We start from the raw sequence: 11,915 nt of genomic DNA on the forward strand, positions 1-11,915 counted from the left end.
TGGTTAATTATTTCTAGAGAGTTCTTCGGATCAGAACATGGCTTGTTGTAACTGTTATGGTCTCTTTTGAGAAACTGGCTTTGCAGGAAGTACATATTGTTTGCTTTTTTGAGACAGAGTCTCTCTGTGTAGGCCTTGAGTTGAGATCATCCTGCCTCAGTTTCCTAAAAGCTGGGATTCAGAAAGGCCTTAATTTTCATGATGGCACCTTCTAACATCATGATGGAGGACTTGGGCCCTGCCAATCAACATCGGGACTCTGACAACCTTCCTTTTGTACCCATCAGAAAGAAGGGATTCCTAACACAGCGTCACATGTCCTCTACCACGGGCGGAATTCTGAATTCCGCGACATGACACAGATCCAAGATCCCTTCAGAGTTTAGACAGGACCCATTATTTGCCAGTTCGTACCTGTTACTTGCTAGACATACCAGTCTTCCAGCTGAGTCCAGCCAGAAGAAACTGAGTCTACACACGTGGCTCCACAGAGGCTGCCGTCATTCACCTGCCCTACGCTCTCCCTGCTGTAAAATACCGCCAGTCCGATGCAGAAAGCAATACGCTGGCCTTGAGGGAGGATACAGAACAGAGAAGTTTATTTTACACCATCCGTCCAAGAAAACAATCGCCATAAACCAGTGCAAAATGTGCAACCTAATCAATAAATGTGTCTTAGCTCTGAGAGCCCAAATTAACGATTTCCTCTCCTGGTCCTTGGTTGACTCTGCCCCTCGGCTTGTACCTCCGACAGAAACATTCAACCAATCGGTAGCAGGATATTTTTTACAATTCAAACCAGGATGTGTACAAGGGGCTGGGAAAACCATACCGAATGGATGATACGTGATCAGTGCTTAACGTAAATACGAGGGCAGCACGGCGGGCAAGAATCCACAGTTTCAATAAATACAAGTGTAACAAGCATGGGTGTGTCTCAACTTGGTGGAAATATTCTGCATAATAATTGAGCATCATAGAAAATCTAGCAGGGTGGTTGAGCAGTGATGGCGAAATGTTCACAATAACTTGTGCCCTTGAGCCGGTCTGAAGTCAGCACATTCTGTGGTTTCCAAGGCATCAGTTCTCTGCTTTCTCCCTGCCTGGCTGCCCCTCTGGGAGGGGAGGGGTTAAACTGGCTAGGTCGTTGGTAGCATCCTTCAAGAAAGGACGTTTGCTCAAGAGCCAGCTGTCGGGGTCCAGTGTACTCGACACCAAGTGGCAAATTGGGACTTCATTGCCGACATCTGTGCAAAATGTGCTTCTCTCCATTTTCCAAGAAACCAGTGTCTGTAACTTCTGTCCAGAGCATAGTGTTAGCCTCTGGGGTCACTCCCTGTCACCACAAATGCCAAGCAACAAGAGCACATTTCAAGGACTCACACGCTGGGTAAGTTTCTGTTGTCCACTGCCTGGTGCCTTACAGATGGACAGTTAGCCAGGGCCTCCCTGTCAAAGGTCTCAGGCAGGCTAGAACTATTGCTTGAAAAACTAGAAAGAACCTAGTGAGAAAGAGATGGTCATAGTGAACATGTGTGAAGCAGGTTTCTTCTAACACGTTACCCCCCCGGTGATGCCTTCAGGACTTTAGTGAGGTGTCCGTGGGCAGAAAATGTCCTGTCATGCATTTTTTCCTGGTGGTCTCGCTCAGTGGTTTCCCAACTAATTGTAAAATTCCCAACATGCCTGGGGTTCATTCATCCCCAGGAGATAGTACAATCTGTGGATCATCTATTAAGCCAGAGCCCAGGGAGAGAAGACACAAGGGGATTCCTCCATCTCTGAAAGAAAAGGAACAAAACCAAGAGCTCTCTCAAATAAAACAATTCCCCAAACCCAGTAACCTAGGAATCACCCTCAAACAGAACAATCCCAACACTTCCTGCCGTCAGCGGACCCGCTCCTGTTTCCTCAAAGTCTCTGGTCATAAATTAGGGTATCTTCTGTGAAATAACTTAAAAAAGGAGGAGGGATTGGAGTAAGTTGTGCCTGGCTTGGGCCAGTTAGCAGCCAGTTTTGTTCTAGAATCTCAGTCACTGTTTAAAAATGGAGCTTGAAAATTCATGTGGATGTTGGACATCTTCACATGGAAGAGGAGACAGGAAGGGGTGGGCAGGTGAGAGGGGCTGGTGGGAGGTAGGACCAAGGGACTTGGGGAGCAAAGGATGTGGCAGGGAGAGCCTAGGCCACCAGGACAGGAGTGGAGGCCTGTGGACAGCACGGGAGAGACGGACGCAGCGGCCCTTGAAGGGGCCACATGACTCGGGTGCGGCCGGGTCTCGTATTGCACAGAAAAGAAGGACGTGGGCCTCGGCAGCTGGCCTGGCCAATCGTTAGTCCCCACACATGGGCAAGTTCACAAAGGTGAACACGTTGAACTCCGTCATGATGGAGAAGCAGAGGAACACGCCGTACAGGAAGAGGCACCCACACCCCAGCTTCTTGTCCAGCTGCCATTTGTTCAGGTGAACACCAAACACCTGCAACATAGAGGACAGGTCAGAGGGCGCAGGGAGGGTGGCATGGGGCAGGGCTGTTGAGGGCTGGGCTGAGCCTGCAACAGCCTTGGAAAGTAGGAACAGTAAAGTCAAAAGAGAGGAAGCCAGAACCTGCAGGCAGTGGCCAGTCAGCAAATAAAAATAACGGGTCCAAGGTTCACCCCTGGGCTCCAGCCCCATAGTCTTCTGCGTGTGGTTCTTGAGATCAGTCTCTTTTATCTCTTCTAAGCCCCAGCTAACCCCCAAGGACACCTTCTATATCCTCACCTAGGCAATTTTCATGTGGATAGAGGTGAGGAGGCTTTCCTCAGATTGCTGCTGCTATAATTATTTTGCTCCTCCCTAAAAACCAAGAGTAAATTCTCTTATTTCCCAACTGAACTTGTTGCTGCCAATCATGCTACCCTGGCTAGCCCTCCCTACCTCATTCCCCTTCTCCCTAGTTTTATGCCTGGCTCATCCTTGGAGTCTGCTACTATACTTATACTGTCTTCGTGTTCTTTTAAGTTCTTACATTCTGCACCAGTCACCTGCTGCTGACTGAGTTCCCTGCTGTGCCTGTCAGCCACATGTGGCTACCTATATTTACACTAAGATGAAATGAGGTATGAAATGCACCTTCTTGGTTGCATCGGCTTCCTCAGGTTTTGTGCTGCCTGTGTGAGATACATGCATACTGCAGGCACGCACAGCTGTTTCATTTGGGAAAGTTCTGGGGGGAGAGTGTTGTAGCCTTGACCTTGTTACTATCAAGAGCAGAGACACCTAAATACCCTGGTGTCAACATGCCTATATTCCTTCCCTTCCATCTTATTTTCAAGATTACCCAACTTCCACAACTCTACATACCCCCAGGATCTAAAATTTTTGAACACTGTCAGTGTGGTGGTTTGAATGAAAGTGGCCACCAAAGGCTCAGATATTTGAATACTTGGTCCCCAGTTGGTGGGATTGTTTAGGAAGGATTAGGAGGCATGACCTTGTTGGGAGAAGTATGTCTCTGGGGGTGAGTTTGAGGTTTTAAAAGCCTGTACCATCCCCAGCGTCCGTTTCTCTTTCTGCTTCATGCTTGTGAATGAGATGAAGGCTTTCAGCTACTGCTCCAGCACCTGCCTGCCTGCAACCCATGTTCCCCACCATGATGGTCATGTACGTACTTTATCCATGTGACAGTGAGTCACCACTAAAATGCTTTCTTTTATAAGTTGCTTTGGTCAGAGTGTTTGGTCATGGCAACAGAAAAGTAACTGAGACAACCAGAGTCCCATGAGCTTTATCCATCTTTTTTTTATGGCTTCTTTCTTTAAAAAATCATTTATTTAATTTTATTTTACATGTGAAGGTGTCAGATCCCTTGGAATTGGAGTTACAGACAGTTGTGAGCTGCCATGTGGGTGCTGGGAATTGAACCTGGGTCCTTTTAGGAAGAGCAGACGCTGCTCTTAACCACTGAGCCATCTCTCCAGCACCGAGCTTTATCCATCTTGTCTCTCTCCTTCCTTCCTGAATCTTGTTTCATTCATGTTATGGCAAAAGTGTCTGGTTTCTCTTTCACTTGCTGTCCTTGCTTGGCTAATGCAGGATCCTTCAATTCAAGTCATGCCTCCATTTGATAATGCTGGACACACACAGCTTTTTTACCACCAGTGCTGGAGAACAATGCCCAGCCACACTGATACAACTCCCTGACCTTAGGTTGGTTGTTAATGCGTTAAACTGTCACCCTGGCCTCCCTGGGTCCCTGCGTAGCCTTCCTCAGATGGCTATAATCCCATCTCTACCTTCACTCGCTCCCATTTCACAGGGCTCTCATCACCATCTACCGGACAAGCTTCTCTCCTTCTATCCCCGTTCACAGCCAATCCCACATGTACACTAGATCCCATCTCTCTTAGTGCTTAAAGCTGCATTCTTGGCAGTTTTCTTCTCTTTCTTATTTTGCTATGTTCCCTTCTCTACCCCTGGATTATTTCAATTTAATTAATTCATTGTACCTTTTACTGTAAAAGCAATACTTATCACATTTTTCCATTTCTCGCCATCCTAAAAAATTATCTTACAGATAATTTGAAAGAGTTACAAAGACAAGGTATCTCTTAACCTCTCATTTCATTCTTCTTAGATTATCCCACTTAACAATCCACTCTCAATACCTACCAATGGGAAAAGCACTATTTCTAACTTTAATGGCCAATACTTGTCTTGCTTGGAACAGCTGATCACTCTTTCTATTCTGAACTATCATGTTTACTTGGCTTCCAAGATGCCACACCCTACTGTTTCCTTTCATATTCAACTACTGTCTTTTCTATCTTCCTTTATTTTCTTTCCAGATAGGGACACATTATGTTACCCAGGCTGGCCTTAAACACTTGATCCTTCTGCCTCAGTTTCCAAAATGCCTTATGTGCCACCCCTCCCCCCATTCTTTTCTGTTTCTTTAGGTATTTTATCCTCATTAATTTGATCTGCAAGTGTCTGAGCCTTCTGTGACTCCCATCATGGGTCTCTTGTGTTTTCTGGCTACATTCGCTGTCTTGAGAAATCACATCAAACAGCACAGCGTCTAACTATATCTACACCAAATGTCCCTATCTAGGACATGCTTGCTAAATTTAGACTCTTATCTCCACTACCTTTCTAACTCTTTCTTCTTGGAGGTCTAACAAACATTTCAAATATAAGATGTTTGAATTTTTCATCCTTTCTAAAGCTACTTTTTTTTTTCATCAACTCCATTTTGATAGCTGAAATGAGTGGTTAGTCCAGCCTCCTATAACCTTGCACAACCACAGAATATCGTAAGGAGACATATAAGACCTACAAGCATGCACTGTGTTGTGCCTGGCCAGTTCTACAGTTCACTTGTATAAACATGACTCATTTGACTTCTCAAGGCATTATCTTTCCTCTATATAATGGAGTTGTAATAGTGACTCTAGGGAGAGCTCCAATGGGAAAATATGCAAAGGAGTGAGCAGTGTGTGGCTATTAAAAGCATCACAATTCGACTAGACTTACTGGTGTGGGCTTATAATCCCAGCTACTTCAGAGGCCACGGCAAGAGGATCACAAGTTGGATCTGTGCAACTTACTATGGCTCCACTTTGAAATACGAAATAAAAAGAGAGAAGGAGATACAGTTCAGTGATAGCACTTGCCTAGCATGTGCAAGGCTCTGGGCTCAGTGTGAAAAAAAAAAAAGAACACAGTGTCATAGCTCTAAGTCACACCAGATATGAGGAACCCTTTAACCATAAAAGGCTCAATTATGTAAATGCACACTTTTGTGTAAGTCAGTATTTGCTTAGGTAAAACCTCGACATTAGACCCATATTTTAAATTACTGCTCGTCCCTCTTGCCTGACCTTTCTTGGTATATGTATGTTAAAAACACACCAGGTGAGGTTCAGTGACTATTTGCTTGGAGCACTAAGGGAAAAATACATTATTTTTCAATACTTACTAAGGTGAAAATTCAACAGCATCGTTGTATGCTAATGAATACTGCAAGTAGAAATTTATTCCTACCAAACGGAAAGTCTAGCTGAGAATATTGAACTATACAGATGGATGTACTGACCAGATGGCGACTGAAGTGGCATTAGATGTGCCTTCGCAATAAAATACATTCTTAGTCTCTGAATATTGAATACTGTTCAAAGACCAATTATTATGGAGATGTTTTTCAATCTAGAAAATCGATAAAATGGAATCTACCCTTTGGTGGTAATCCAATACAAAAGAAGGAACACCTTTGCAGTGTGTGTGTGTGTGTGTGTGTGTGTGTGTGTGTGTGTGTGTGCACTTGCTAGTCTGAGCATGGGTAGAAGTAGGAGGTTGATGTTTGGATGTCTTCCTGGGTTACTTTTCTACCTTATTTTTTGAGACAAGGTCTCATGGAACCTGAGGCTCCCTGTATTTTGGCTAAGCTGACCAGCCAGGGAGGCCCTCAGAACTACCTGTCCATGTCTCACAGTGCTAGGGTTACATAGCATATGTTGCCATGCCTGGCTTTTATGTAAATTATGGAAAATTTGAACTCAGGTCCACATGCTTACACAGAGCAGTTTGCCCACTCAGTCATGTTCCCCAGCCTGACTCTTGGCTGTTTATTGTCTAGGGCATTCTAGGCAAGTGCCCTACCTTGGAGCTTTATGTAGGCACTCCAAACTATTTTAGGAGTGACATGAGGCAGGACCATGCTTCTTTTAGGAAGGGAGGAGGAATTCCAGTGGGATACAGGATCCTCTTTTAGGAGAAACAGCCAGGAGATGGTACATCTGGATGTCTGTACAATTTAATGGAAGCCACACCCATCTGCTCTCCAAAGTAAGGAAGGGGAGGGGCTGAACATGAACACCTAAGAGTGGAAAGGAGCTACAGACCTACCGTGACAAAGACAGAGGCCAGGAGCAAGCCCACGGAGTAGATGAGCCCTCTGCTGTTCAGCCGAATCTATAAGGGAAAGATTGAACAAGATTAGGCTTCTGAATCGGGCACCAGCTCAGAGCAGGTCATTCCAGCAAGAATGAGGAGCAGTTCCTCCAAAGCTCTCCTCTAGAACCAAAGAAGACAGCAGTGCTGCAGCTGTGTCCTGTTTTGGGAATATGCGCTTTCCCAGACACACATAGTTGTCCTTGTCAGCTCCCAGCCCGATTCTGTCCTTACTGCAAAGGCAGGTCCCCAGGCATCCCAGCCCACAAACACTCAGACTCTCCATCATGCTGGGATTCTTGTCAACAACACTGTTCTGTTGACCTCTGTTGACAATTAGTTTTCTCAAACTCATGAGAGTGATGGGAAAATTTGGATAAAGTCTATATTTCATTTTTTACATAAAGTTTGTTTGAGAGAGATGCCAAGCTACTTGATTTACAACTAGGTTGAGAGTGTAACTGGATCTGGCTGTCAGTGGCTGGACTTCCACTTGAAAGAGAATGTTTTTCCTTCTCCTCAGTTCCTCTTATGCATCTCCTACTTGACAGATTTGAAGCCAAAGCCAACTGAGATTCCACCAAGTGGACACTTCAGTGGCAAACCTTGCGATGAAGTCATCTCTTCCCTCGGTATCTTAGCCAGGGTTTCTATTGCTGTGAAGAGACACCATGACCACAGCAACACGATAAAGTAATCTGGCCTGCAGTTTCCGAGGTTTAGTCCATTATTGTTAAAAGCAGAGGTGTTTCAGCATGCAGACAGACTTGGTGCTGGATAAGGAGCTGAGAGTTCTACATCTTGATCTAAAGGCAGAAGAAGCTACGACCAAGCTTGACCACATATGAGACCTCAAAGCCCACCTCCACAGTGACACACTTCCTCCAAAAAGGCCACACCTCCTAACAGTGCCACCCCCTATGGTTTAAGCATCCAAGCACATGTCTATGGAGGCCATTCTGATTCAGAGCATCATACTTGAAGTCCAAAGAGATCACGGTGGTTCTGCATCTTAACTGAAGAGAACTAAGGATGAAGAATTTATAAACCTCCCCCAACACAATCACCACCCATAACACCATCAGCACCTATATCAAAAGAAACTACCCTCCAGTCCAATCACGGAAGAAACCCCCAGAAGGGCTGGGCTGGTTCCAAAGCTCTGGGCCTAAGAACTATGTGTGAATAGAGCCTATACCCTTTCATTCGCTACCAGCACTGGTTTCCATGAAGGACTTCTAGCTAAAACTCCTTTTGTCTGGGTTAAGACAGACCATCCATTCTTGGAGGCCCTGTAATGAGTACTGCTACCAAGTTCAAGCCATTTAGACCAATATAGTTTCAAAGTCGCTTCTTTTGTCCCATTGTATCACCCACTACACTATGTGCAAAGACAATGTCCATGTGCTTTTGTCCTTACTTTATGGGAAGAAGTGGATGTGTGGATTCAAGTTTGGGGACTCTAGTTCCACCTCCATCCAACTTCCATCCCATCCCCAGACAATATTCATACATGGTCCTGCAAGGAAGGAAAACCCATGTGTTTCTGAAAAGAGGAAAGAAGACGGGTTGATTTCTCTATTGCTTTCCTTCTCTTTCCCTTGTTTTCCTTCTTGAGATAGCAGTTCTGCTACATGGTCCAAGCTGCCTTCAGACTCATAATCCTCTTGCCTCAGTCTGCCAAGTGGAGGGATTATAGGCATGTACCACCATGCCTTTATTTGTCAACTGTTTTCTAAGAAGAATAGGAGGGTCTTGGGGCTTCCTGACAAGGTTCAAGCTCCGTGTTGCCCTCGTTTCAATATTTCCCACTGAGTTGTGTGTATGGGAACAGGTGTGGGTCTCTCTAGGTGGGTGTGTCAGCTTGTCTTTTACCAGATACTCTAAATAGCCAATCCTTTCTGGAGAGACCTAGAGCATAACCCACCTCCCTAAGCAGTGTCTGTCAGGAAAGGAATTGGCTGGACTGTGGAAGGAGGGCTGTGATCAAGAGGTCAAAAAGGGACTGCTGTAAATGTGGTCTAGAAAGTATCCACTGAAAACAGAAAGAAACACAACAACAGATGGTAAAGCCAATCAAAATCAGACACACCCTAACACAACAGAGAGGCTTTGTTTGCACATCAAGAATTACAAGTCTGGAGAGGGGAGTTGAATGTAGTGACTCACCCTAACTACCCAGAACCAAACAGGCCAATCACAACTGTCCTCATTTGTGGGACTAGAATTACATGCCAGGAAACTGCAGGCAGAGCATCTTATTCTAACCAATTGAGGACTTGCAAAAGAAAGGCTCCCCACAACCCTGGGCATCTGCAGGCAGTTCTGTAACTGCCATGCTGGTTGCTCTCTTTGCAAAATACTAAATTAATGTGTTTTCTGTCTATTCTGGCAGAGTGTTGAGTTCTTTTATCAATCCATTAAATGCTCTACTACAGTGGCCATCTCTATGAGTTCTACATCTGCTGGTCCCTGACTGGGAAACAGTGATCAACCACCAAATGGCTTCTTGACAACGATGAGGGGTCAGGATGTAACTGTGACAGGAAGGCTGTAGGTTAGGGTTATGAATTCGGAACAGAAAAATGGAGGGTGTGCCCCATCTCAGGCTGGCTGCTAGCCTGTCTGTACTCTCAACTTGGTGTGCTCAGACTTTCCCTCTCTCATCAGCAGGTTGGTATAGAGAGGTCAGAACTGAGGGCTAAGTTGCAAAGGTATCATAATGGTAAGGACTCTTCTGCTGGATGAGGCATCACCTGCCTGTAATAACCACTCGGGAGGACTGTGTAGCCCAGCCTGGGCTACATAGTGAGACCATCTTAAGAAGAAAAAAGATTCTCCAAACAAATGACCTACACTGACTCTGCGATGGTCTCCCCTCCCTCCTCTATACAGTGCTGGGGAGAAGAGGGTTCCTCACAGTGCCACACTGGTCATCAGAGGGAAGAATTGTCTTTGAGGAGGTCTTTAGCTGCACAGTGTTGTGCATAAGCATCAACAAATTGCAAGTAAACACTCAGAAATCCATTGAGATCTTAATTTTCAACACAACATGCATTTGTAAAATGGGGGCCGAGTGTTCCCAGCGCTGCTTGCTCTAAGGTCAAATCTCTAATAAGAACTGAGTGATTTCTTATCCTTAGCTGAGGACCAGGAGTACAAAGATTCTGTAGAGCTAACCACTTTCAAAAGGAACCATGCTATACTCAAGTTTTTGAACTTCATTCTTACATTCACACAGAATCTCAAGAAATAATATTGCCAAAATACTAAATCTGATTCCAAAGATGAACGATGATGGAGTCTTCTATGGGGTTTCTCCTTCCTCCATTTTTTTTTCTTTTAAATCTTCTTTTGGCAGTGGAGTCCTATTCGCACCTAGGGGGTACTTTCATTTTCCCTGGTTAGAGAACTGAGCTCTCACAGCTTATTTGCAATGGCTGGCCCCCCTGACTCACCATGCAAATGTCCGGGCAGTCAGGAGTTAGGACCCCTCTGCTTGGCTCTCGACCTAACTACTCTGAAGGCTGTAGGTGGGTTGGGGCATGGCTTCATGAACGTGATTGTGGCCCAAATCTGGCCCTATCACCAGTTTTTGTACACAAAGTTACGTTTTGACTGAGACTGACCCATAGAACCTAAAATACTTGCTGCCATTGGTCTTTCACAGAAAATGTCAGCCAGCCACTTTTTCTATTTTAAATTCCGACTTGGTGACTCACTTGTTTTGCATAGACCAGTCACTTTTTTTAAAACCTCAGTTTTCTGTTGCACAATAGTGGGGATAAGGTAGCTTCTACTGTAAGCATGCTCAAGAAGGTAGTGCTCATCCATACTAAAGCTTTTGAACTGAGCCTAGAACGCAAACATTCTTAACCTTGGTGGGTCATCTGGTCCTAGTCATTACAAGCTGCATCTCTGGCTTCTTCCAGGGACTCATCACCTATACCTCCCAATCCAATATCCTACGACAGTACAGAAAGCAGGGGAGCAAGGTCATATCTCATTTTACCACCCATAGACCAGGTGTTTGATATGGAACCGATGAGTGAATAATGAATAGTCATGAGGTATGTCACATGAGGACTCTAAGAAGGCCCTTTTCAGTGGGGCAATTAGGATTGGTCAGAGAGAAGTTGCCAGCAGGGAGACCATGGGTATTACTCCCTAAGAAATTTTCTAGACACAATCTGACCTCTGTCCAATCCTCCCTGTCTCCACTCTTTTCAAAATATGTAGCTTTTTGTCAAAATCCAACACCTTATACAAAAGTTTTCAAGCATCCAGATACTTTCAAGGAGTCATACTATTATTTTCAGTGACATTCAGAACAAGCTACAGACACCAGTAAATTTCATCACTAAACATTCCTGTCCACACCTCACTAAGCATGTTCAATGTTAGCTCATGGTCTCTTCTTTTTACATGAAAATTCCATCCAGTAAATATATAAGACCACTTTTGCACCATTAAATGGGTTCTGAGAAATGTGTCTATCTCTGTAATACAAACCTCCTCATGACCCTGAGTACTTTGAATGCCACAGAGTAGGTTCTCGTTGCCAGAGATCATCAGTGATCTCATCGGTTTCGGCCATTTTAGAGCCTCATACGGATAGAATCCTGTGTCTTTTTATACAAACAACCTTTACACCAAAAGGGGGTTCATTTTACTTTGGTGTGTATTGGTGTTTTGCCTGCATGGATGTGTGTGCACCACGTGTGTGCCCATGGAGGTCAGAAGAAGACATCAGAGCTCCTGGAACTGGTGTGATGGATGGTTGTGAGGCGCCATGTAGGCACTGGGAACTGAAGCTGGGTCCTCCGCAAGAGCAGCACCTGCTCCTAACTACTCTAGCCCCTACACAAATGCTCTTCCATTCGGTGTAATTTTTACAGACCCTTCCATGGTTTTCATTGGTCAATATGGTCAATAGGTCATTTCTTTTTACAGACCCTTCCATGGTTTTCATTGGTCAAT

The 11,915-nt window shown here is 44.9% G+C and overlaps 1 protein-coding gene across 1 annotated transcript in view; it reads right to left on the reverse strand.

Annotated features, from left to right (window-relative positions):
• Window positions 1-552: 552 nt before the first annotated feature.
• Slc24a3 (solute carrier family 24 member 3) overlaps window positions 553-11,915 on the reverse strand; it is a 480,324-nt gene continuing 468,961 nt past the window's right edge. The window contains exons 16-17 of the mRNA XM_055602620.1: window positions 6,891-6,956; window positions 553-2,480 (exon numbers count right to left, since the gene is read on the reverse strand). Of these exons, the coding sequence (XP_055458595.1) occupies window positions 2,334-2,480; window positions 6,891-6,956 (213 nt within the window). The 3' untranslated portion in view covers window positions 553-2,333. The remainder of the gene's footprint in view (window positions 2,481-6,890; window positions 6,957-11,915) is intronic.

Source organism: Psammomys obesus, unplaced genomic scaffold, assembly GCF_907164565.1.
Source record: "Psammomys obesus unplaced genomic scaffold, mPsaObe1.curated_primary_1811, whole genome shotgun sequence".
NCBI lineage: Eukaryota > Metazoa > Chordata > Mammalia > Rodentia > Muridae > Psammomys > Psammomys obesus.